The sequence below is a fragment of the Podarcis raffonei genome, chromosome 12, assembly GCF_027172205.1.
Source record: "Podarcis raffonei isolate rPodRaf1 chromosome 12, rPodRaf1.pri, whole genome shotgun sequence".
Taxonomy (NCBI): Eukaryota; Metazoa; Chordata; class Lepidosauria; order Squamata; family Lacertidae; genus Podarcis; species Podarcis raffonei.
In genome coordinates this window covers 47,204,432-47,230,876 of record NC_070613.1, presented here as the reverse complement: position 1 = coordinate 47,230,876, position 26,445 = coordinate 47,204,432, and the positions used below count along the sequence as shown (strand labels likewise).

Here is a 26,445-nt window from a genome sequence, read left to right as displayed (position 1 = left end):
GCTTAGCTGCAAAAAGTAGATTTTCACAAAATGGATTCACCTGTGTGGCTTCTGCTAGGTAATGTGCATATGATTGTAGTCTAAATAGGCAAATTTTGTAAGCTGCTGTCCTGATACCAGGGCTTTTTCCCCCCCAGCCGAGCTCAACGACTCAGTTCCAGCACCTCTCAAGTGGGCACCATTGCCATTATAAGAGAACAAAGGAGGAGTTCATGGTGAGTTATGGCACCTCTTTTTCTAGAAAAATAGCACTGCCTGATACTATTGGTCAGTTAGCAAAATTCTACACCGCTGTTCCCTTAGGATTCAGAGAATGCCTCTGCACAACTTGTTCAGTAACAAATGTGGCTTTAGCAATTAAAACTAATCCATAAGATAAGGTTGTAAGATACACTAAGTAGCACTAGCAGGGACTTTGATAGGCTGCAATTTCTTTAAGCATTTTCCTAACTGATGTTTTTTTCTAAAATCAACTTTTTGAAATCTCTTAAGTCATGTTTGATTGGGTGTTGTTGTTTTTTAGCCATTTCTGCACCAACTTTATGTGCAACAGATTGTGATTTCTTTTATAGTATGGACATGGCTCCTATTTGCTAGTTTGTTTAGAAATGCATTTGAAGACAGTGCTTTTTGTGGAGACCTTACTGCTTAAAAGCAACAGGGAAAGCTAATAAGGTTCATGAGAAAGACATTCTTTAATTGGGCCCATAAGCTCATGCCTTTTGTGAAATTACTTTGGGGCATTATAGTCAAAGCAGGTCTGCAGAGTAGTTTGGAGGAATGTATATACCTGTGTTAAGGCCACAACATTGAACTCAGCAGGTCTTACTGCTGACTAGACGTGTAGGATTGTGCTGTGTGGGGTGTAGGGTAAGTCTGCATTCTCCATCTTCCAAGCCTTAAAACTGACTAAATACTGTACAGCCTTGTCGTGCCGATATCAAGAAAACTTTTCTCCCACTTTTTGGGTGTGCTGCTTAGCATCCAGCTCGAAGTAGATTTCTGAAGAACTAGAAAGCTTGCTTATAATTTTGTGACATTTTGGTTGGTCCTAGTTAAGGTATTTTCCAACTGTGGATTTTGAAGTCTTTAGAATGGATCACAACTTTCCATGCTTTTTAGTGTCTAGTTTTGCTAGTGACCCTGGGTGTTAGGCTAAAGCAAGGGCTAAGGGCTCTTCAGAGAATTCCAGGAAAATTATAGTATGGTTTAAACGATTTTCATCCAGTATCCTGCCCTCCCTCCTTCGGCCATATTAACATATCTTCACAACTATATAGCTTGCCTCTACTGTTTATGCTCTCCTTTTTGTGAAAACACTTGCAGACTTTCAGTAAAGTGAAAGACCTACTGCCAGGGTATTGGCGTCAAAGCATTAATTGTTTGGGTATAGAACTGTTGCTTTTTCTACACCTGGCCTGAATTTAGATAAACTAAAGGAATAAATCCCACACATCCGCAGAGTGAACCTATTGTGTGCATGTTCCTCAGAGATCCAAATTAAGCCTTTTTCTTGTATGGGAAAAATAATTTAAATATTAAGGCATTGTTGTAAACTGTGATGTGGTTGTGAATGTCTGCACAGGAGCTTTGTGCACCATGATGAGAGATGGACAGATGGGAAGCAGCTGAGAAGTATTACTGGTACTGGGCGACTCAGTGTGAGTTGTGTGACAAGCACCAAAATTGAGAGGATTAGTGGTGTGGCTTAGAATGTATTGTGGGATCAAGGTGACTGAGCTTCCATCTAGTGCTGTTGACGATACTCTTGTCTGTTACAAACCTGCTTATATTATTTAATTCTATCAGTTTTCTCTTTTAGATTGACGTGTTCAAATCAAACTTGGTTAGACTCAAAATGTTTCCAGTGATCAGAAAAAAAGTATTCCCATTGTCATTTAGTAGTATAGTGCAGCCCTCCCCAACCTGGTGCCCTGCAGTTGTTTTGGACTACAACTCTCACCAGGAATGATGGGAGTTGTAGTTCAAAACAGCTGGAGGGCACCAAGTTGGGGAAAGCTGGTGTAGTGAGACAGTACTAGGGCAATGTGTGTCTGTTTACAGTGTTCTAAAATAATGTCTGGGATCCAAGCCACTGTATCTGTTATTTTATATTTTTTAGTAGTTATGCTGTACTTACTGTTTGTACGTTGTGAGCCACATTAAGCACAATTTTGTGGGAAAGTAGCATAGAAATAAACACGTTTGTTGGTGATGATGGGCCTCTCTGAATCTAGACAATATTTTGAGATTTCATAGATCCAAGAAACCCTTTCTAAAGGTCAAAATAGGTGAGATGTGGGAAACCTGGGATCAGATCTTCAGGTGTCTTTTTTAAACTTCCAAAGTAACAATTACATCAGGGGAGTTGAAGTGGATCAGAGGCATGTCACTGGGGGGGGGGGAAGGATTAAGGTATGTTGCTGCTCCCCACCCCCCGCAAACATACAAAACTTTTCTCTGTACTGTTTTCTCAATAGAAATCTCTTTCTCTTCCACTCCCCCGGTTGCTATTTGCTTCAGTAGTGAAAGCAGATAGGTCTATACTGTAGCTGTGTGTTTCCTCAGTGGGGTAACAGCAACTTGAAGAAGGGAGAATTTAGATCAGGAAATGGGCACATGGGCAGGTAAGGGGATAAACTACTCCAAGTCCTGTGCCATACTGGCTGGGACTGGTGCAAATTGGAGTCCATCTTATGGATGGCCACAGGTTCTTCAGCCTTGTTCTATAATTTAACAAATATATCAGAGATCCAGTCATGTCTCATATAGTTTGGGTAGGTTCATGTTCTAGAACACACCCTCAGTTAAATCAGGGGACTGGCTAGACTTAAAGGCCCCCTCCCTCACCATTGCTCCATATGAACTGAGAGTGTAGCCTAGTAAACACTCAATGCTCTTTTGCAGCCATGCATTGCAGAATGCAGTCAGTTATGGTGGACAAATGGAACTCCAGATAACCTTCTAAGGAACTTCAGGAGTGTCCAGAATACAATTTGCAAGTCTCCTCCGGTAAAACGGGACTTTAGAAAGTATTACTCTTGTGGCCTGATCTTTTGTGCCTTTGCTTTTTTTAAAAAAAAAGTCAAACTGAGATCTGTGAGATATATTCTCAAATGAGTGTTGACAAGAATGCAGGATCAGTCTAGTTTTTTTCCAGCAGTTTTTTATATTAAAAAAGAGCCATCAAGTTGAACTGATATTTTATTCTATAATCATATAGGAAGTTTTGAAACCTGTAAGCGAAGCAATCATACGTGGGGATGCCTAGTGCAGTCGGTCAAGCTGTGGCCTACTGAAGTTGACGAATCAAGCTGGAGTAGGCTGCATTGGCTTTCATCATTTCCATGGACACTTTTGCCAGTGAGATCATCCTGTGCTTTGAGCAACAATAATTGTCTTCTGAAGACAACAAATTTGAAAATCAGCTGAAAAGTTAAACAAAAACAACACTATCATTATTTGACCAAACTGGGAGGCAATGGAAGACAGTAGTGCCTGGCGTGCTCTGGTTCATGGGGTCACGAAGAGTCGGACACAACTAAACAACAAAATCATTATTTCTCCAAAGATAAGCAGACCCTTAACAGTACAAATTGATTTAATTCAGTTTTGGCAAGATGAGCAACAAAATGACGCACACAAACACACACACACTTTGTACAAGTCAGCTTTGTGGTTGCAAGTAGAAAGGTTATCACATGCATGATTAAATAGATGCACATATGCAGTGAATATGTGGGCTTCAAGGTCTGGGATGACTATTCTAATCCAAGTTGTCCTTTGTGTTTTTATCAAAGTAGTGGATTCAGAGTTTTTTTGTGGGGGCGAAAATATGTTCTTCCTAATGAAGAGAGTGGATGTTAAATCCAGCCAAGACTTCCAAGACTGATAGGAAAAATTCAGACCAGGTCTTCATGAGTCAGTTGCCAGAAAAGAAATACACTTGTTTGGAAATCAAATTTTCCAGTGAAAAGGGCAGCTTTTCCTGGCGTATTACAGATGAGAATTCCATTTATGGTAAACCAAAAGCTAACTGTTCTGCGTAATGTTTCCCATGGAAGACATAATTATTATTTTTAACAGGGAAAACTTTGTTGTTCTTGGTTTGTGTTTGAAACAGTATCCTGAACCATATGTTAAAAGTCGTTTTTGCTCTGCAGCCAAATCCTCATACATTGCTGTTTTGGCTGTGCATACCGTTTAGTGTGCTTTATTTAACCACTTTTTGTTGGTAGTTGGGCTCCACTACAGACACTGAGCTAGTATGAATCAATGCTTTCAATTAAGGCTTCAGTTCTTATGAATTCCCACTAAAGATGAAAATCTAAGTCCTGTATTTTGTGTTGAATTAGAATGGGCTAGCTTTTAAAAATGGAATGTGTTAGTAAATCAAGAGACTAAGAATTAACACAAATAGATGTTTGTTTTGATAAATAATATATATCTCATTTACTTTGCTGAACTGGGACTGATGCTTCCTTTCTGCAAAGAAGAGAATACTTGGTTCCATGTATTGTTAATTTTTAAAGCTAGAAAATCTGAAGCAATGCCAGTTCTTCAGAAGAGTTAAAGGTTTTTCTGATGAAGCATTGTCAGTCTTAACTAGTGTCAGCATCCCAAGGTTGCAGTATATGTAAATCTTGCTCTTTGACTTACCGCGGCTTTCATTGAGGTGGTAAAACTGCACTCATGCATAATACATGCAAACAAACTGCGTTATATCTCCACCCACTATTTTGTATCTATGATCTTCTGAAGATTGGGACCAGGGCAGGACCTATATCACTGAGCTCTGCTGCTTGTTTAGTCTTGCAGTGTTCCTATAAACTAATAGCAAACATCTGAGTGTGCACCCTTATGTAGCTAAAAGGGTACAGTCTCATACCCTCAAACATTTCTCTGATGAAAATAGGGACGTCCCTTTCCATAATTATAATTTTACTATTTATGCCCCACATATCTTACTGGGTTGCCCCAGCCACTTTGGGCATCTTCCAACTTACCGTATTTTTCGCACCATAGGACACACCGGACAATAGGACGCACCTTGTTTTAGAGGGGGGAGAACAAGAAAAAAAATCTCCCCCTCTCTGCCCAGCGCCCCTTCAGCGAAGCGGCAGGAGGCGCTGCGCAGAGAGGGGGAGAATTTTCCCCCTCTTGTTTTCCCGCTCTAAAACAAGGTGCCGTTTAAGGTGCGTTCAGGCGACTACCTTGGAAGCCTGGAGAGCGAGAGGGGTCGGTGCACACCGACCCCTCTCGCTCTCCAGGCTTCAGGTTCCTTTCGACCTGCTCTTTGGGGCTGGCGGGGGGAAGCCCACCACCAGCCCCAAAGAGCAGGTCAGGGAGCAGCGGAAAGGCACAGTGGAGAGGCTGCTGCCATAGTCTGCTGCCCTTCATTTTTGAAAGGGAAAAAGTGCGTCCTATAGAGCGAAAAATATGGTATATACAAACATAAGGAAACATTAAACATTAAAAAAAAACCAAACTTCCTTCATTAAAAAAAAATGTAAAAAACTATTGCCTTCAGGTGTCTCGGGGCGGATATTTCTCCAATGAAAACAGGAACGTCCTAAGGAAAAGCGGGACATTCCAGGGTCAAATCAGAAATTGGGAAACTTCTCTAAATCTGGAAAATAGGGACACTTGGAGGGTCTGCAGTCTATACTCAAGAGGGAAAGAATTAAACCATCACAAATATAAGGATGGGAAGTTGCCAAGATAGATAGATTCTGATGTAAATTGTGTGTCATATGATCTTAATGTAAATAAATGTAAAATAGTAAACTTTTTTTTAAAAAAAGAAAGCTTTGGGGAACCCCATTGCTTGCAAAAATGCACAAAAAGTTTAAGAAAAAATCCGGAGGAACCCACTTCTCAAAATAGCACAGTGAGGACTACTGTAATCATATTTACCGTAATGGTCATGGAATGCTGACTGTTTGGGGGCAGGGGTGTGGAAAACTGGGGTGGGGGAGAGGGGAATGGCATGTTGATTTTATTTATATTTTGGTATATTAATGAACATTTAATACATTAATGTGAGCTGAGATACTTTTGATTAAGTAGTAAATGGAGTATATCCTGGAAAAGTGCATGGCTGACTGGCTGGAACTCTGGACAGGAGCATTTTAAGCTGCAGCTTTTGTTTCAGGTCCACTTGCAGCACTCTTTGCAGAGACCACAAGGAGCAGCCAAAATCAAAGAGGCCCATTCTTTTTGGCAAGTGTGTCGCCTGTTGTGAAAATGGTGCAGCTCTAGGAAACTTTAAGCCATGATGTGGTTTTGACTGGCCTTCTGAGCCAAGCAACAGGCAATGGTACTGTTTGAGCTTCACTGCTGCCAGTTGGGGAGAACTTTGCCATCAAGACTTGAGCCTCTTCCACCCACCCCTTCCTTCAGAGGCCTAAAATTTAAATCTGAAGAGAGGCAGTACTGGAATGACTGGATTGTGCCTGCTGTTTCTGGGGAAGGTGGCGAGTGAGTGGAGAATCTGGTCTGGCCATACCTCGTAAAGAGGAATTGTTCACATATGACTTATGAATGGAGTATATCTATGAGTTCAGTCAACTAGTAGCCGTATTTCCAAATCTGTAACTGAGGCATCAGTTGCACAACAGAATGAAGTTGTTGGCAATGTAATATTATAATGTTAATATTTGCTAGATCCTGCTTGATTTATCCTTTTGTGTCCACTCTGATTAATTCTCCTCTGGGCACAGAGAAGCGATTATGCAGGCAAGACACAATTCACCATACAAAGAAATACCTGCTCTCTTCTTTGTCTAGAAGGCAGTGATACGCAGTGATATCTTTCTCCAGCTGTGTTTTAATGGACAGCAGAGTTTCGCGATCCCTCTGCTGCTGCTCAGTCTCTGCTCGGATTTCTCCTACTTCTGCTTCCAGCTTGGTGATGACAGAACCTAAATTCTGAAGCTCTATGTCATGCCAGTGCTTGGCATCATAGAGGGAGTTCTCCAAACCTCTCTTCTGCAAGGACAATAAAATCCTGTTGTAATGTAATTATATATAGGTAATAAAAATACTAATACATATTTTTGGCCTGCCCAACTTGTGCTCTACCAAGGTAAACTCAGCAGCCATGTAGTGTGGCCTCATATGATAAGACAGTGGAGAGTTGCATTTGGTAGTTATGAGCTGGGGAGGTCCGCTGTAGGTTTTCATAGGTGAGAATGCTGAAGTTTGTAACCTTGGCATGTGGAGTGGGACACCTGAACCTTGTCATCTTTCTTGACAATAGCTCCACACGCTAGTTGGCCAGTAATTTTGGAAACTTGAGAGAGGTTAACAAGTGGTGTCTAGAACATTGAGAGGAGCTGTTGGCAATGAGGAGCATGTGTACAAATACTTGAATCCATGTTATAGAGGCTCTGCAGAATGCAACCATTCTGACAGAGGCCTTGTTTGCATGCAAAACTAAGCCAAATCATAGCTTAGGGAGAACAAGTAAGCATGCAGGTATCCAGATAGGTATTCTCCTGGTCCTACTATTGCTATGCTACCCAAAGGTAAGCCATGGTTTGGCTTAGCATTTTGTGTGAACCCCGCCTTGTGGGTTTTCCCCAAACAAACCACAAGCAGTAAACTGAGCACAAATTGGTTCAGCTCATGGTTCATTGAGAGCAAGACAATCACATGTAATTAATAATAATAATAATGTGATAAAACATCAAACATTAAAAACTTTCCTAAACAGGGCTGCCTTCAGATGACTTCTAAAAGTCAGATAGTTCTTTATTTCCTTGACATCTGATGGCAGGGCTTTCCACTACCGAGAAGGCCCTCTACTTGGTTCCCTGTAGTTTCACTTCTTGCAGTGAGGGAACCGCCAGAAGACCCTCAGAGCTGGACCTCGGTGTCCGGGCTGAACGATGGGGATGGAGATGCTCCTTCAGGTATACTGGGCCGAGGCAGTTTAGGTCAGCACCAACACTTTGAATTGTGCTCGGAAATGTACTGAGATGTCTAAATGCAGTTGTTTTTTTCTGGGGGTACACAGGTACGCATACCCCTAAACATTTTGTGAATCTAAGTTTGGCCTCATTGAGGGGTAGTATTTCAATATTAGTAAGAAAATGAGAGTACCCTAAACATTTTTTAAGAAAAAAAGCATTGTCTCTAAACGTAACACTAAGCCACACTGTGGCTTTGCTTCAAGTGGTGTGGCAGAAGCAGGGCTGGTGGAGGAGTGAAGCAGCCACAGTTTTTGCTTTGAGTACCCGCACACTCGCTCTGTGTCTTTGGCCATTGTGTTTGTCATTGCATGCAAACTAGGCCACAATCCTGAAAAGAACCAAAGGGGCATTACTGATTTCAGTGGAAGAAATTTAAACACTTGCTTAATGCTCCTACTGGAATCACTGGTAAACAGTTATAAGTCACCTTTCCAGCTTGTACCCTAAGTTTTATAGCTATAAAAACTGTTTTGAAAAGTGGAGTTTTCAAGCCTTGATGCCCACAAGAAGCGTGTGGTTGCAATTATAATGGATGAACAATGGTTTGTTGAACACATTTAAAAATATCTGCTGCAATCCTATGCACATTTAGGTAAAGGTAAAGGGACCCCTGACCATTAGGTCCAGTCGTGATCGACTCTGGGGTTGTGGCGCTCATCTCGCTTTATTGGCCGAGGGAGCCGGCGTACAGCTTCCGGGTCATGTGGCCAGCAGGACTAAGCCGCTTCTGGCGAACCAGAGCAGCGCACGGAAACGCCGTTTACCTTCCCGCTGGAGCGGTACCTATTTATCTTCTTGCACTCTGGTGTGCTTTCGAACTGCAAGGTTGGCAGGAGCAGGGACCGAGCAATGGGAGCTCACCCCGTCATGGGGATTCGAACAGCCAACCTTCTGATCAGCAAGTCCTAGGCTCTGTGGTTTAACCCACAGCGCCACCCGCACATTTACTGGGGAATAATTTCCATTGAAATCAGTGGCTTACTTCTGAGAAATCATATAGAAGGATTGCACTGATTCTCTTATAGCATAAGGTGTCAAACCCATATACAAATAGGAATCTGTTCATCCTGGAAACAATAGCCTTGCACCTATAAACAGATCTCATTTCTGACTCACCAGAGTTCTCAGTGATTCAGTCTCTGCTTGCAGGCTTTGGATTTTGCAAGCTGTTTCATGAAACTCTACCCTCAGGGATTCAACCAGTTCCTCCTCTTGTGTCCGTACAGATGGTGCTGTTTCTGTGGCTTGCTGACAACATTTAACAAACGGGGGGGAAATGCAGATTCTTATTTGCTGTTCTGTTATACCAGGCATCCCTAAACTCTGCCCTCCAAGTGTTTTGGGACTACAATTTCCATCATCCCTCATTAACAGGACCAGTGGTCAGGGATGATGGGAATTGTAGTCCCAAAACATCTGGAGGGACCGAGTTTGGGGATGCCTGTGTTACACAAATATATCATATACAATTCAGAAGAAAAGCTGCTGGGATTTTAAATCCATCACTTTCTCCGTTTACAGTATATACTGGTATATAAATATTACTCTTGGTTGACAGTGCTGATTGGAAAAAATGGAGGGGAGCGTTATTTCATGGAGTAATTTGGGCAGTATTATTTTTAAGCTTCCCACACACATAATGAATGGGCAGTCCATGCTTGGTAAGCCTGGCTTTATTGGAGAGGTGCTCCATCTCCCTAATCATTTTACATTGCAAGCCTATACATGTCTACTAAAACACAAAGCCCATTGAGATAAATGGGACTTACTCCCAGACAAATGTATATAAGATTGCAGTCTTAGTTACTCTTACCTTGTTTTGTTCTTACCTTGGTGTGGAGCAAGGCGCCAGTCTCAGTTCGGTTCCTTTCAATATCTTTCTCCCAATGAATCCGGATTTTTTCCAGTATGTCATCCAGGCCTGTACCAATGGGAGTATCTAGTTCTTCCAGTGGTGAAACAGCAAGCTGCTTGTAAAGCATCTTGACATCCTGAAAACCACCCACATAAATAAATGGGCAGCACCCATTGAGATTCTAGCAAAACGAACAATTCCCATTGATGCAACTGGGGAGACATCATTCGTGGCTACTGCAGCCTTACTTGATTTCTCGTTGTTTTCTACAAATAGTCACTCAAATCTAAATGCAGTACAGTCAAACCTTGGTTCCTGAACACCTCTGTTATTGTACATTTTGGTTCCCGAACGCTGAATCAGACCTTTGGATTTTGTAAGTAAAGCTTTTAAAGTGTGTGGTCTGTTCATTGCCATAGGGTAGTGAGAGAGGATCAAGTGCTGTTTGCAAACTAAATGGGATATATAAAAGGCTCTAGCAGCCTATATTCCCCACGCTGTACTATTGCTTAACTCTGTGATTGTTTTAAACTTTGCTGGGGCGCTCTCCCCCTGGGTCAGATCTGTTTCCCCCCACAAAACGCTTGTATTCTGATTGGAATTACTGATGGTGTTACTTTTCACAAATAGCTATTTCTAGAGCAAAACCTGTTTGGTGACAGAGAGAGCTCAGTTTTCAGGAGGAACTTTGTTTAGAATTGCTGGAAATGAAATTATTTCCCTCCTATTCTGTGATAGACATGGCTAGTTGATGTATAAAGTGTTTCTCATGCGAAGTTTGTGTTTTGTGTTTGTTTTTTTTTAGTGTATCTGGGTCATTTCACGGGACCATCTTAATTCCATCAACCTTGATGACTCTGTTGATGATGAAATAGTTACCTAGGTGCTCTGCCATAGCCCCAGATTCTGAAGTGCAGTGCAGTACTGTTCATATATTATCAGAAGTAAGTAACATTCAGTTCATTGGGACATACTTCCAGGTAGTTGCATATAGGATTGCAGCCTTAGCATGCCATTGTCACTGGGGGTTTTTGTATCCTTTGTCATGGCCTACTAAACTGAGGGAGTCTGGCATGGCTGCTGCGTTGTGTTGGGATGTGTTTTATATATTGTATTCATGTTTTTACCAAATTTTGTGATTTGCCTTGGGAGGGTTTTGCTGTGAAAGATGACATGTAAGTAGGGTTGTTGGAGAATATAAGGAATAGAAGTAGGAATGGAAATTGCCACGCCACAGTTTGCATGTTTTTGGAGGTAAGGGATGGAAATCACACAAATAAACACCAGCGGTATTCATTGCCATATTTTTTCAGTCCACAATTTTTATATAAAAATTACGTTATTTTTTGCATTCTTGACATTTTTCTTCCATTGAAATTATGTAATTTCGATGAATGCAGGACAGGCTGGAAATCACAGCCTCCTTGCATTATGTAGAGTTCTTTAGATATTTCAGCTGGCATGAATAGGAGATAAAGAATTCTTTTTTTAAAAAAAATAATTTTTATTAAATTTTCCAGTATACAAATTCGCCATATCAAACAATTTTCACAAATTTCAACTTTTTGGACTTCCATCAGCTTCTCTGCCAATCATCCATTTTCCCCCATTTTTACACATTTTCTGAATTTAATATTGCATTTTAATATTACTCTTACTATCCTAATTCTGTTTAACAATACTCCTCTAACTTTCACAAAGCCTTTTTAAATCCCACTAGCGTTGTTTGTTCGTCACATATACTTTGCAGGATCCATTTCTTCTGTTTCCAGTCTGCTTGGTAGAAGGCTTTTAAATTTATTTGTTTAAACTAGAAGCTAGTAGTCTGGGTTTCTATGCTGGCCATGGAGAAGTGTACCCATACAGAAACACAGGGTACTTGCCCCCGGAATAGTAGTAAAAAAATAGTAGTAAAAAAATAAAGTTCAGGCTAATGACTTTTGTGGGGAAATTTACAGGGCTGTTTTTAGCCCCTATGGTTTTATGAACAAGAGGCAACCTTGCCTACATAAAAACCTACATTTCTGTAGAGATAGCACCCCACGATCAAGGTGTTTCCAAGGCAGCAGGTAAAAGTTAAGCTTATCAGTGCACAAAAAGCTTAACCCCTTGGGGAGAGCAGAGGCTTCCTAACCTGAATGTAGCCAAAGTGTTTTTTTCCAAATATTTGGCTATAAGGTTATATGAATGTGGACTTTCACGTATGTTTAAATGGCACTGTGTCACACAGAAGTAAAAATAGCAAAGTATGTCAGAGCCTGCTTATTGTTTTGAGATATAGGCATTAAGTTAAGCTTATGCAAAAAACAAATACAAAAAACCACCAATTAAGAGCCCTGCATGCACTGTGACATTAATCGCAAAGTTCAACAATAAACACTATTTTTGGCAGAAGTTAGCCTTTGTTTGGATAGATGCCAGTGAGTCGCCTAAAAAGATAAGCTCTAGCCATATGCTGTTCTCAGCTCCAACTTACCTCTTCATGATTCTTTGACAGTAAAGTTAATTCTTCTTTCATGTTTTCGATCTGGCTCTCCAGATCCACCTTGGTCAAATTAGCATCATCAATCACTTTATAGAGAGAATTAATTTCATCTTCCACTGCCTTTCGGAACGGTTGCTCATTTTCATACCTGCAGAAGAAATGGACAGCATGTTGGGACACTGCAGCCCAGAGCTCAGTCTTCTGGCAGATGCATTTGTTACAGGAAGAGGAAACCTGTCACCTTTCAGATGTTATTAGACTCCAACTCCCACCCTCCCCACTGGCATATCCAGTGGCGATGGGTGTCTGGGGGGTGTTAGCCTGGGAAGAGGGCAAATCCTCTGAAGCAGCCACCAAGTTGTGAAACTCCCTCCTCACAGAGGCATATCTGGTTCATTCGCTATACAGTCAAACCTCGGTTGTCGAACGTAATCCGTTCTGGAAGACCGTTCAACTTCTGAAATGTTCGACAACCGAGGCATGGCTTCTGATTGGTTGCAAGAGCTGCTTGCACTCAAGCGGAAGCTGCATCAGACGTTCAAGTTCCAAAAAAATGTTTGAAAAGCATTTACTTCCGGGTTTTTGGCGTTCGTGAGCTAAAATGTACGATAACGAAGGCATTCGGGAACCGAGGTTTGAGTATAGCTTTCGGCAAATGCCGAGGACATATCTCTCTACCCTGGCCTTTGTCATCTGAGATGTGTGTTTTAAGGGACTATCCTGTTCCTGTGACTGTAATCAGTTTTCACTGTTCTTAGTACTTAATCTTAAATTGTTGTAACGGCTGGTGGAGAGCAAGTAATGATGATTATGATAATATTACTAATGTATCACAGTCAAAAGCTCTGTCCCACTGATAGATGGCCTATGAATTGATCCCTTTCATTAGGATTAACCCCTCTACTATTATTCCCAGTCCGAATCTTTCCCTCTCTTCTCTCTCATATCAATAGAGGAAGAGAAAATTGACCTACGAGAGATTACCTGTCCTTAACATCTTCGGCACAGGCTTGAATATTTTCTGTCTGTAACATAAGCCGGGCATTTTCCATGACTGCATCGCCGACCTAGAACAGTTGAAGCATTCATATATAAATAACAAATACAATCTGTATCCGGAACTGGGTCCTTCATTGGACCAGACTGAATTTCATCAGCTCTGGGCACCTTGGTGTTAATACTCAGTAGATTTCTTGTTGATTGATATGTGTTGACCAATGGCTTCATGGGAGTCTGTGAAAGCGCTGTGGCAGTGTAGAAAAAACCATTGGAGTATCATGGTGAGCTATTGGAGAAAGTGTCTTGCTGCATGACACAGTTGCCAGAAGGAGTAGCTTAAAACAACCTGGAGCTGGATAAAATTGCTATAAATTGTTGTGGTGATTTGGAGGTTTAATCTGAAATCAAGCTGGATTTGAGTTTGTTGGTGTCTTTGGTAACTTCTCTCTCTTATATCCTGGTTGTTGGCAAATTGGATTATGGATTCACAAGGGAAACTAGTTTAACGCTTAGAAACTTGGCAAAGTTTTTTTTATTTTATGGATTATTATATTATGGATATATGTTCTGTACAATTTTATTAATATTATTGCTTAATACAAGTTTGTCATGGCCTTTGGCTAGAATGATAAGCTTGTGGACTGAAATATGTTGATGATTATTTGCTGGCATTGTTTCTACTTGTACGTGGCTATGGGAGCAAATGCTTAAAGGGAGGGTATCATATATTTATTACAATATACTGTGAATAAATTTGCATATAGGAATGCAGTGGGTACCATCTTGAGAGTGATATAAAGGGCAGTTGGGCTGTATGTTGCAGTTTTTCTTCCTCTAACATAGTACTAGTTGGAGTGATAACATTTGGGGAGGGCAGTGGAATGGCATGGTGTAGGAATTATTACTTTTTACTGTTGATAGTTATGGGTAAGAATTTTGACTATTTGCATTTAAAGGCGAACCTACCTAGTTCTCAGTTTCAGAAACAATACGCAAACTGAAACAACCATCCTGCAAATTTTTCTCTGAATTTTGCAGTGCAGTTCTCCAGCCAAGTAATGCGTACAAAAAGACATATACCAGTGTGAAGTGTGCCTAAAAATGCACATAATAGTGAAGAAATAATAGTGAAAATAACATGGAATTATACATTATATTAGCAGGGATTGTTTTGTAAAATGGAGTCTATTAGGCAAAATTGCATTAAAAAAGTTTGTTCTGCTCTGCTGTTAGTGCTCCAACAGCAGTAATACAAAAAAGAGGAATTCCAGATAGATGCTTCTCAGGGTCCCTTCTAACTCCACAATTCTAACTCCATAATAGTGGGGAAAATTGCACCAGCCTGGAGCTAGTGTAGTTATTTTCTCCAGCCACCCCTGGTCTTTCAGCCTGACTGGATCTAGAGCAGGCAGGATTTTGAATTTGGTGGTTCCTCCGCCTCGTATTATCCTTTCCCCTTCCTTTTAGCAATGCCCTGACAATGTGGTGCTTGCCATCTGCAATTTTTATAAGTACTTGATTTGAAAACAGTAGTTAAAAAAATAATAATTCTGCTGCCCAAACAATTTGTGTCCTTTAAAACATTTTCATCTATCAAATCCTGCAGCCTTATTTTAAATCCAGTCTTCCCACCTGGGATCCCCAGGGTTTGGAAATATGACTGCAGTAAACTGTGTCAGGATTTTTTAAAGGGGAATTAAAAATATGCATTTTCACACTTTACGGCTAACAAAAATAACACTTACATTTCCCTTGTGTAATACTAACTGCTTCAGCAGTAAACCTCTCTTGGGAGGGGGGACTGGAATTAGATGGAGATTTTCGTTAATTATTTTTTCTCAGCTCACTTTCTTCTAAACTAGAAGGAAGGCTGCAATTTGTAACACCTTGTTCTCAGGTTCAGAGAGAAGTGCCATCTTTTAATTTGGTGCATTGACTACACAGCTGTCCTGCTGACTCTTGGGAATATTTTTTATCAAAAAGCTCTCTTTGGACTGTTTAATAATGCAACCAGAATTCAAATCTCATGGGGCAATATTCTCTCTCTCTCTCTCTCTCTCTCTCTCTCTCTCTCTTTTGCACGCGTGCATATACACACACACACGAGATTTGTAGCAGCTTCCCACAGCATCTAACTATGGTGGAATAGCCCTACAAGTTTTCAGCAGCTGCAAACCACTCGCTCACAAGATTCATGCTGTTTCCTGCATGCAGATTTGGCCTTCTGCACAGCTAAGATTGCCAATTTCCTTTGTCTGCATGGACTTAGGAGGTTGCTTGGGGACACATCCACACCATACATTTAAAGCACTATGATGCCGCCTTAATCATGGCTTCCCCCCAAAGAATTCTGGGAGGTGTCATTAAGAGTTTGTTGAAGGTGCTGGAAGTTGTTAGGCAGCCCATATTCCCCTCCCCGAGCTACAATTCCTAGAGTGGTTTAACCATCCCTCTTCACAGGGAACTCTGGAGATTTGAGAAGGTGAATAGGGGTCTCTGCTCCCTTAACAAACTGCAGCTCCCAGGATTCTTTGGGGGAACCCATGTCTGCTTAAAGTGGTACCACACTTTAAATTTATGGTGTGAATGTGGCCTGGGTCAGGGGACAAAACTGAGTGGTTTCTGCCTGTTTTGCCTGTAAAACCTGGTGCAAATTCTGCCTGTTAACCTAAGGGAGTGATGGGGAACCTGTGACCCTGCAGATGATGTTCCAGCAGCCCCAGCCAGGATGGCCAATGGTCATTAATAATGATGATGAATATGTTATTATTTGTACCCCACCCATATGACTGGGCTGCCCCAGCCACTCTAGGCAGCTTCCAACATATATAAAAACATAAAGGTAAAGGTACCCCTGACCGTTAGGTCTAGTCACAGACGACTCTGGGGTTGCGGCGCTCATCTCGTTTACTGGCCAAGGGAGCCGGCATACAGCTTCCGGGTGATGTGGCCAGCATGACTAAGCCGCTTCTGGCGAACCAGAGCAGCGCACAGAAACGCCGGAGCGGTACCTATTTATCTACTTGCACTTTGACGTGCTTCTGAACTGCTAGGTTGGCAGGAGCAGGGACCGAGCAACGGGAGCTCACCCCGTTGCGGGGATTCGAACTGCCAACCTTCTGATCGGCAAGCCCTAGGCTCTGTGGTTTAACCAACAGCGCCACCCGCGTCCCTTATATAAAACCATAATAAACCATTAAACCTTAAAAAGCTTCTCTATTTGCTGATGGGAGTTGCAACATCTGGAGGGCTACAGGTTCATTTTACAGAATACCCTTTAAAGAAGAAAGCCCCCTCCTTGCCCCTGCAGGAAGAAAGCCACCAAACTAAACTGGTTTGTTGAATTGCTTTATTAGAAAATAAAATATATATACACAGCCTGACTGTTATGCCTCCCTCTTTTCATGTGCCTGTTCCATTGGCACTTTAATCTATTTGTGATAGCTACTATTTACACTGAGTTCTGCTGGTGATTTTGACTAGCTTAAAATCAACAAATTGTGGCTTGCTATTTAATACTTCATTATAGTGCTGTTTGTACTAATAAAATGAATTGTCAGGAATTTAGTATGGTTGTACTGATTGTTGAAACAGTTTGTTCTGTGATTTTGTTAGCTTTGTTTGAATAGCTGCTCTTTTTAGTTGAACTTGACTGCTGTGCAATGTTGTTAGGAGTGTTCATGCACTTATTTATACCTTGAGTCCCTTTGAGTGCAGCATATGCTGCAATAAGGCTTGTAAATCAGCCTTACTTGACTGGTAATGTGTGCCTCTAGAACAGTTTCTCCCTCACTCCATCCCACAACTTCTGGAAGCAGAGAGGCTTCACTCAGAATGTTTTCAGAATATGTAAAGACAGCAGTCCCAGCCTCTGAGGATTTTACAGAACTTCATTTCTGTCTGGGCATATTGGAAGGCGGTGGACCCAGAGCAGTGACTCAGGCAGAGACGCAACAGGCACCCACCTCTCAGGGCCAGTAATGTTGCTGTAACTCTGCATTGGGGCACAGTGGTGCACAGCAGAGACTGGTCCATTAGGGTGCATCGGGCACTCCCTCACCAATCTCAGTCTGTCTGAGGTTCAGGGGGATGCAGTAACAGCCACCTTCCTCTTCATCAGTCATCCTGCTTTTGTGGCATGGGTATTCCTTTTGCATTCAGGGTGCACAACATCGTTGGCAACAAAACGCCAGCCTTAGCTCCACCCCCACCCCGTCTTCCAATTGAATCTAAATTTACCCCTTTCTATGGAAAAGCAAGTAAGTTTTAAAAAGCATTGCCAGTAATAACCCATTTGTGATATCTATGCAGCCCATTTACAGTACAAAGCACTCTTACCTCCCTCCCCGTATTATTATTATTAATTTATATACTACCCTACAACCGCATGTCTCAGGGCAGTTTACAGGACGGCTTATAGGACTGAAGCCTTTTAAAATATTAGCAATAATATTGAACATTAACATTTTATATGTGAACAGGACTGTGTTGAGAAGATGAGTGTACAATGATTTAACATAATTTACAGATAATTGACATCAAATCATCTAGGAAATGCACCTGACAGTGAGATACTATGGAAGTCTATTCAGAAGCAAGTTCAATTGGATTTATTCTTGGGTTAGTTTAGCGTGTATAGGTTTGCAGGCTAAATGCAGAGTTATGATTCAAGTATTTTACTGCTTGTGTGGAAAGTGGTGCTCTTAGTCCCAGCTGAATTAATCCAGAATAATTGAGGACTTTCCTATTTCTGTCTCGTGGGGGTGGAGTGGAGTGGAAAGAAGTGACCGGAGGGTGTGGTGCCCACATCACACTTTGAGCATTCCAAATGTGTCCATGGGCCCTAAAAGGTCTGTTTCTCTGACCCCTTAGCCTGTTCACCAAAACATTCCCAAGAAATTGTATTAGAGTAGAGCAGAAGTTTTCAACCTTTTTGAGTCCATGGCTCCCTTGACCAACTGCACTCTTTCCACGGCACCCCCGTGGGGCACATGAGCCCAGTTGTGTCACCCCCAGCCTGCACAGCTGGCAGCCCCTCACTCCTTTTTGAACACCCTCCCTTGCGGAGTGTTCCCTCAGCCTCCTCTCCTCTCCCCTCTCCTGGGGAGTCCTCTGGGCAACCGCAGTGGCCACCCCTGGTCTCTGAGCTGCCCCCCCACCCCAAAGAGACAGGCCTCCTCACACTGCCCCACAGGGGCCTGGGAAGCACCCCAGACCCAGAGGCACCATTCGCCTGGGGAGCTTGTAGCCAGGGCTGCTGCAACAAACAGCTGTGCAAGCCTTTGGGAGGCAGAGATGTAAGAGGGCATCAGAGGAGGGAGGGAAGGAAAGAGGGGCAGAGGCCAGTGTTGCCCACGGCACCCCTATCATCCAGGGCACCTCAGGATGCCATGGCACACTGGTTGAAAATCACTGGAGTAGAGGCATCCAGGACTTCAGTCGCTCCGCAAGATCTACAAGGTGACCGTAGTGCTACAGCAATGCTGAGTCAATATAGGCACATAGTGCTTGTATGGTCTTCCTAGTGCTTGTATGGTCATAATTTTTTATTTATTTTGCCCTTTTGCCTCTTGCACTATGTAGGATCATGCTTTAATTTCATAAGATATTTGGGTTGTGTTGGGAGTTTTTTTTTTTTTTAAGGCAGTTTTATAAAATGGGTAAAAATGTCCACAAATTTTAGATGAAAAAACGTCTTTCTTTGTTTGCAAAGACCTTGACTGAAAAGTTCCCCTCCATGCTAAACGTTGCGTAAGGGGTGGAAGAAACGCCTTGCCATAAAAATAAATAAATTAGACCTTGCTTTTGGAGAATAAGATGAATGAAAGAAGCAAATACCGCTCAGATGGTATTTCCTCATTACAAACAGCATCAAGCTGGCAATGAGATAACACCAAGAGGATAAACTCGCTGTTTTGGCAGCGTTTCTTTCGTAGTTTTGCTCCTAAATGTAACGACTGCTCTGAGGAGAATTGGCTGACTACGCCAAAGAGGGGAGAGAGAGCTTTCCATTCTTCCCCTCTTGTGCATGAACCTCCTCAGGGCAATTCCCATACATAATGCATTCCCTACACACACACACACACACACACACACACACACACACACAGAGTGAAATGATGTTAATTACCATGAAGATAAAAATTAAAATGTGCCAGGCAGGGTAGCTCTACCCTAGCACGAGGCTGCGTTCTTATCATTGGCATCAGAAACCCTTTGTTCTGGTTAACGATTCGTTCGTCTTTGTCTTTCTTGCCAGTTTTCATACTCACTTGGTGGTAGATGGTCTCCCAGCTCTCTCTCAGGGCTCCCCAGTTGTTGGCGCTGGAAGATTTCTTGTTCAGGTAAACACGGATGCGGTCTTCGAGCTCCTGGTTGACCTGCTCTAAAGCTCTCACCTTTTCAATGTAGTCCACCAGGCACCCATTCAGGCTCTCGTAAGATAGGCCCCGTCCTCTTTCCAGCCCCTGGGGCAATGGGACAGTAGAGCAAGAGCTACGGAGGCCTTGTAAGAAGACGCTGCTTATACCCAGAGCTCTGCGGGACACCCGGGTGCCCAGGCTGCTGACACCTCCTGTTGGCACAATTCCCACATAAACCCCCGACGGCCTGGACAGGCTGCCTGCCCCACCGATGCTAACCCTACGGCTGGCGGTGCCTGCGCTCTCCGCTGCAGACGTAGAGGGCTGCTGCCCCAGAAAGGAAGCCCTGCGTCTTGTGAAGGGCATGCTGCACCTCAGACTGCCTGCACTAAATGAGCAGCCTCTTCCCTACGTGCTCCTCTGCTGCTGCTGCTGCAGCCAGCGGGTCGAGATCTGCAGAGCGAAGCAGGATTTGGAGGGGGGCTCATTATCTGTGCTCTGTCCCGAGAGCTTCTGGGACATTTTTCATTGTCTTTGGCTGCGTACCACAGGCGTGTTTGTTGGAAACAATTGTTTGGGCCTTTCCCCTCGGTCAGCAATCTATTTCATGAGAATGATCTGTCTGTTGCAAGAGCAGCACATGGAAAGGACAATGTGGTCCAGAGCCTCAATTTGGGCTGGGTAGGGGGCGAGGAGAGATAATTTCTTCCACGTTTAAATGCTGCCTTTCTCTGGGCTTCCAAATGCAGGGTTTACATGTACTGGCATGAGTCCAGCTCACAGAGATGCCTCTTATATGCCAGGAGCAGCTCTAGCTGAATTTAAGCAAGCAGCACTGCTTGTACCGTCCCATCTGATCCTGAGCATCAAAAGGCCTCCTGGCTGTTGACACATGAATGATCATTTTTGAAAAGTAGAGTAGAAGCTTGAAGCAAACTGGCCTGCTGCCACGTTGTGTGTGTGTGTGTTGCTATTGTTTCTATGATTGACAGGGGCGACCCACCAGCCTAACACTTTCACAGTGATAAGAAAGCAATAAGTAAGTGAAAACTGGCCAATTCTTCATTAAGTCTCTTGTCACTTATTTTGGGGTTCCTTCATATTTTTGCTGGTGACAGAGGTACAAAATACATTCCCACCCACAGAGATACATTGATCATGTGTGATGAAGGAAACAGGCAGGAGTTGGACTAGGCTCCAAATTCAGCCCTGGTCTTATTTTATGGATGCCTCACTATCTCTAGGCCTTAGCTCCACATCTCTAAAATGGGAATAACAATCTCCCTCATTTGGTTGTTGTAAGATCAGATACAATGAAAACTGAAAGTGTAGCCTTTGTAAATAAAAATTATAAATAGTACAGGAACAACCTCGCTTGATGAGTCCTGAACCCTCTTAGTTTTGCAGACCAGAGTGCTCAAAAGAAAGCAAGTTGCTTAGCAGTGTTTGGGACTGGCAGGAAGGGTATATGTCCCCTAATCCACTCTAAAGAACATGATAAAATTAGCTTAAAATCTGTAACAACACAAAACGTCAAGCAAGATGTAACTAAAAGCTGATTTAGAATCAGAGCCAAATAAAAATTGGATTTTGGAAGCTGTTGGGAAGGCTGGCATAACAATTCCATCGAGCCACACTGTTAGAGGCTCACCAAGTGGAATGCCACAAATATTCTCTGAGCCTGGCTGCCTATTTGCCTATATGGCAGAGCGTAGAGTCTTGCCTGGCTTGTCAGCCCAATCCCTTAATGCTCAGAGAATGCTCTGTCAGCACGCAGTTTAGTCACAGCACAATGTTTTTGTGGAAGAGGGATAGCTGTCTTTTTTGTTCCATGGCTCAACCCAAAAGAATGCCAGGCTATAGCCTAGTATATCAGCAAAGGCTCCTGCGCTTGCTCAATCTTGTGAAAGGGAGGAGAGAAGGGAACAGAGAATGATGTGCTAAAAAAAACCCCCCTCGCTTGGTTACATGCAAGTGGAGTACAAATTAAAAGCATCTAGCAAAGGCGACAAAAGGAACTGGTTCAGCAGGCGTTTTTGCTTAGAAATCACTTTTATTTTATAAAGCTGGAGTTTGGTCTGTAAAGTTTTTAATCACACTTATAAAAAAGAGGTCGATAATTCTTGTGGGGTGGGGGGAAGCTCAAAAGGTTGCTCATAATTCAAGGTTACACAAAGGTTATATTTATAATATATATATTTATATATATATATATAGATTTATATATAGATTTTGGAGACAGTGGAGATTGGACTGCAGGTACAAGTCATATTTCGGACACTTGCTCATGTCCTGCAAATAGCGTTTCTTGACAGAAAGGGTTAACAAGGACCATGCCGGTGTCCCTGTAATCACCATTAGCTGGGGAGCGCGGCTCAGACAGGTGGTCCTACAGGGGAAAAGGGGTCAGGGGAGAGAAAGGGAAGAAAATATTAAGCTTCAGAAATACAATAAGGGACAGTCAACATGGTAGAATTTGCACTGGCAGGACAAAGTCTTGAAAAATATCCAGTATCCAGTCAACCAATGGTTCAGTATGGCCAAAGCAAAGCTTTAAAAAATGTAATACTTAGAATTCACTGGTCTGAGCTAAAAGCAGTAGGGTGAGACAGAAACGTCAGTGTCCCCTTAGAGAAAGGTGGTTCCTTTATACTAAGAATTGGAGGCCTGTGACTTTCCAGATGTTGCAGTTCTCCAGCTTACATTAGCCCATGGAACTTGGCCAAAGGTCAGGGATGATGGGAGTTGTAGTACAAAAAAGATCTGGTGTGCTACAGGTTCCCCATTCCAGCTTTGTTCATTTGAAAAATGTGGAATTGTACAATTGGTTAGGTGGATCGTCCATGCTAGGTGATGGAATCAACTGTGACTGCTGACTTTCATGTCATGTCCTTTTCGTGAACATTCTAGCAGCTGAAAAATCTCTCAACAGCAAATTGTTCATAAATAGCCCAGCTTCTAGGAAGAAAGTGTGGAAACTCTCACATAGAGATTGGGATAGCAGGGGCTGGGTAGGGAAGCCTGGTGGGAAGGAGGCAGGAAAGCTTAATGGCAGGATAGTGGCTGAAACAAACAAAAAAAGACCGAGCAGGTTATCAACTGAGAAACAACCTGAGGGAAGTGTGGAGAAACTGGAAACCAAAAGAAAAGAGGAGGGAGGGGACAGATATATAGAGCAAGGATTGGGAACCTGTGGTGCTCTAACAACAACTTGAGGACCACGGGTTCTCCATCCCTGTATAAAGAGAGATGGGGCTGTGGGGAAAATCTGACAGAGAAGGTGGTTTGGACAGTGTGGAGAAGATAAGAATGAAACTGGGTAAATTGAGATGGCTAACGGAATTGGGACAGAGAACTCCCTTGTTTTTGCTATTGGATGCTGAGTGTTGTTTAAGTAATACTGTTATATGGGTAGCATTGAAATGTGTTTTTCTGGTATGCTATTATATTTGCCATTGTTTTACTCTGCCATTATTTAATTTTTTGTGGCATTTGCTTGAGATGCACACCTGTTTCTTTGTAGCATGCCGCTTTGAGCATATATATTTTTCTTGTGGAAAAGTGGCGTACAAATTGAATGAATGAATGACTGAGTGAGATGCAAATTTAGAAGCAATTACTATCATTTGAATAGAAATACAATTCTTCTCAATATAGGGAGAAAGATGTGACCAGGTGTACCAGCTCAGACTGTTGTCCAGTGCTACAGATGGGTCACTTCAAGGCCCCTGGTCTCCATTTGTTCTTTACTCTTAAAAGGATCTGGACTGGACAGCTCTTTGAGTCGAGTACTCTCCTCTGTAAAGTAGGACACAAGGCCACCCTGTCTTGGTCCAGAAGGAGTCTATATGCTGGTAACAGGAGGGGCATCAACAGAAATAGGAAGCCAAGAAGGCATGTTTGCAAAGAGGGGGTCCATGTGCGTCTCAGGACTGCTTAAAAGGGAAAGTTCTCCCAGTTACCTCTCGTATCATTAGGGCCCTGTGAGTTCACAGCGCTATGTGAGAGCCAAGCAGAGTGGCTAAAATCCGCTTGTTGATATGAACTACCTAGGAGGTTCACTGCCAGCAGAGTTCAGATCTTACCTCTGAGGTTTCAAGGGACTGTATCTCTCTGGGTAATTCTACAGCATGCCTGTTGAAGTAGTCCATAGTGATAGCATTGTTCCAATAGCTCAGGTTGGTTTCTGGGTTTGATGTCTTCTTCTTTCTCCGCATGCAGCAGATGGTGAGCAGGACAGCTGTGAACACAAACATGTTTGAGAGTGTGCTTGTGCAACAATGGGAAATTAGTTGGCGGTGGCTTGCGTAATAGACTGTATATTGTAATAGATTACCCCCCACTGTCTGTGGGTTGCATGCACAGATCTATGAAAAGTTCACATTGTGATTCATGTACCACTGGAAGATGCAACATTTGATGAATTAAGAACACCACGCAAGACCACCTAATGTTTTCACGTTCTGAATCAAAGAGATGTAAGAATATAAGAAGTCAGAGCAATCTAGGCCACCACACCCTGCTTCTCACAGTGACCCAACTAGATGCCTTTGGGAAGCTCACAGGAAGGACAAAAGCACAGTTCTCTGATCCAGGACAGAAAAAAATGAGGTGCTTCTTCATGCAGCACTTAGTGGAATTCCATCCCAGAACAGGTAGTTAGGCACCAACTTGGATGGCTTTAGAAGAGGCAGATTCATGGAAGACAAGGCTATATTCTACCTCCCCTGTTGGAGGCAGTATGCTTCTGAATGCCAGTTACGGAGTACACAGGTGAGAAGACTGCTGTTGTGCTCAGGTCCTCCTTTTGGGCTTCCCATAGGCATCTGGTTGGCCACTGGGAGAAGAGGATGCTGGACTGGATGGGCCAGACCAAAACACACAATTGCTTGTTCCCTTCCTGCCTTTTGAATCAGTGGCTTTGGAAACATACAGTGGAGTATTTATCCAAGGTGTGTTGTTTGTAATGAAGCAAACTGCTGACAATGCTCAGCACTGTTCCTATAGTCCAAAGGGACCAGTGTGTACTGCTCTTGTTCCAGCTTGTTTCCAGGAAATACACTCAAAAACAGAGTAGAAGTGTTTTTCAAATTTGGGTCCCCAGCTGTTGTTGGACTACAACTCCCATCATCCCTGATCATGTTAGCTAGGGATGATGGGCATTGTAGTCCAACAACAGCTGGGGACCCAAGTTTGAGAAATACCAGTGTAATATGTAGAATTTATATTATAACTTTAATGGTGGAAGGAGAGAAAATATTACTTAAAGCCTTCCTCCTCCAGCCATTTTTCCGTTTGAAATTCAGTGCAGCTGTTTTTCCAGCTGTGGGAAGAAAATACGTAACTCTCCCCACCCACTGGTGGAAAAGCAACTGGGAAGGGGGGATGCAAGTGGGGAATGGGCAGAAGGAAAAGGGTTAAGCTGCCCCTCCTCCCTCCTCACCATTCCTTTCCATAGCTGCTTTTCATTAGAAATCTGTTGGGCTGCTTCATGTACCTGCTGTGTAATGCTTGGCCCAAATACTGCTCTCAGCCTTAGTAGCATCAGAGGTCACGTGTTCCATTCTAATTTCATAAGCATCTACGATTCTCTGGATAACACAGCAAACAGCCAAGGCTAAGCCTTGAGTTAATATTACCAGCAGGGCCACTATAATCAGGTCTCACAGCAGGCTCCATCCTTAACACAAAATACTGAGAGAGAGTGCAGGCATAATCGTATCTGTTTTGATTTGGATCAAGAGATGCCTTATCTTCTTATTACCACTGAAAAAGCTTCAAAATCTGGGCAATTTCATCTAAGCCAGTCATAATCACTTCGCTAGGCTAGTCATCCTCTTTTGCATTGCGTAGCTGTGGAAAATCATATGGGTAGGAACTGCATGTTAGCTGCACAATATTAAATCTCTGCCCTGCCTACTGTCTTCCTGTGATGTTCATCAGGTGTCATGCCTTTAGTGTGGCAGCACCTGTGCTTTGGAACTCCCTAGGCAAGTGCCATCATTGGATTCTTTGAAACGCCTGGTGATAATGTTGCTGTTTCGGCAGGCCAAGTCAGACACACGATTGGTTGCATGTTTGATTGTGCTTCACTGTTTTTAGATGTTGCGTTGACAGCTTTTAAATGTTTCAAATAGGTTTTTATTTTATTTTTCATTGTATTGTTTATTATAGATATGTTTGCTGCCCAAGGCTCCTTTGGGAAGAAGTGCTGGGCAGAAATTTGATAAATAAATCAACGCTAGCGTACTAGCACGGGCACAGGAAGCAGCTATTGCTGCTAAAAGTCTTGAGGCTTGCTTCCTGTTGGGCGACACTGGCAAGACATTTCTGCATCTAGTGAAGTTTAAACACCACTGTCAGCTTCTCCTTTGTTACTGGTTGTAACAGTCAGTGGGCCTGTAGGCACACATGCAAATAGGAGAAGCTGTCGTGGGCACCACACACATGTTGCAGCATGTCGCACCCACACCATACATTTAAAGTCAAATTAATGCCCATGTAAAGCACAGGGTTGGGACGCGGGTGGCGCTGTGGGTTAAACCACAGAGTCCAGGACTTGCTGATCAGAAGGTTGGCAGTTCAATTCCCCGTGACGGGGTGAGCTCCCGTTGCTCGGTCCCTGTTCCTGCCAATCTAGCGGTTCGAAAGCACGTCAAAGTGCAAGTAGATAAATAGGTACTGCTCCGGCGTTTCCATGCGCTGCTCTGGTTCGCCAGAAGCGGCTTAAGTCATGCTGGCCACATGACCTGGAAGCTGTACGCCGGC

General features: G+C 42.9%; 2 protein-coding genes and 1 long non-coding RNA gene across 7 annotated transcripts in view; 1 reads left to right on the top strand and 2 right to left on the bottom strand.

Moving 5' to 3' along the window:
• Positions 1–26,445, top strand: part of LOC128398316 (uncharacterized) — a 31,006-nt gene that overhangs the window by 1,622 nt on the left and 2,939 nt on the right. For both annotated transcript variants that reach the window (XR_008327086.1, XR_008327087.1), the window contains exon 2: positions 138–215. This is a non-coding gene — a long non-coding RNA (uncharacterized LOC128398316). The remainder of the gene's footprint in view (positions 1–137; positions 216–26,445) is intronic.
• On the bottom strand, positions 3,192–20,145 carry BFSP2 (beaded filament structural protein 2). Its single transcript, XM_053359259.1, has 7 exons — positions 19,588–20,145; positions 13,301–13,383; positions 12,308–12,464; positions 9,806–9,967; positions 9,093–9,224; positions 6,770–6,990; positions 3,192–3,428 (listed from the first exon to the last, which is right to left on the bottom strand). The coding sequence occupies exons 1-7, from the start codon at positions 20,041–20,043 to the stop codon at positions 3,425–3,427; spliced, it is 1,215 nt and encodes a 404-aa protein (XP_053215234.1). The 5' UTR covers positions 20,044–20,145; the 3' UTR covers positions 3,192–3,424.
• Positions 21,712–26,445, bottom strand: part of TMEM108 (transmembrane protein 108) — a 182,864-nt gene continuing 178,130 nt past the window's right edge. For all 4 annotated transcript variants that reach the window (XM_053359255.1, XM_053359257.1, XM_053359258.1 and 1 more), the window contains 2 exons: positions 23,763–23,917; positions 21,712–22,066 (listed from right to left, as the gene is read on the bottom strand). In XM_053359255.1, the coding sequence (XP_053215230.1) occupies positions 21,944–22,066; positions 23,763–23,917 (278 nt within the window). In that variant the 3' untranslated portion in view covers positions 21,712–21,943. The remainder of the gene's footprint in view (positions 22,067–23,762; positions 23,918–26,445) is intronic.

Bases quoted from the DNA above. Each gene is read 5' to 3' on its own strand.
- BFSP2 (XM_053359259.1), bottom strand. From the start codon at position 20,043: ATGCCCTTCACAAGACGCAGGGCTTCCTTTCTGGGGCAGCAGCCCTCT. The intron at 13,384-19,587 runs GTGAGTATGAAA...CAACTGTTCTAG, and splicing joins GGGAGACCATCTACCACCAA to GTCGGCGATGCAGTCATGGA. The intron at 9,968-12,307 runs GTAAGTTGGAGC...GGTGGTTTTCAG, and splicing joins TGTCAAAGAATCATGAAGAG to GATGTCAAGATGCTTTACAA.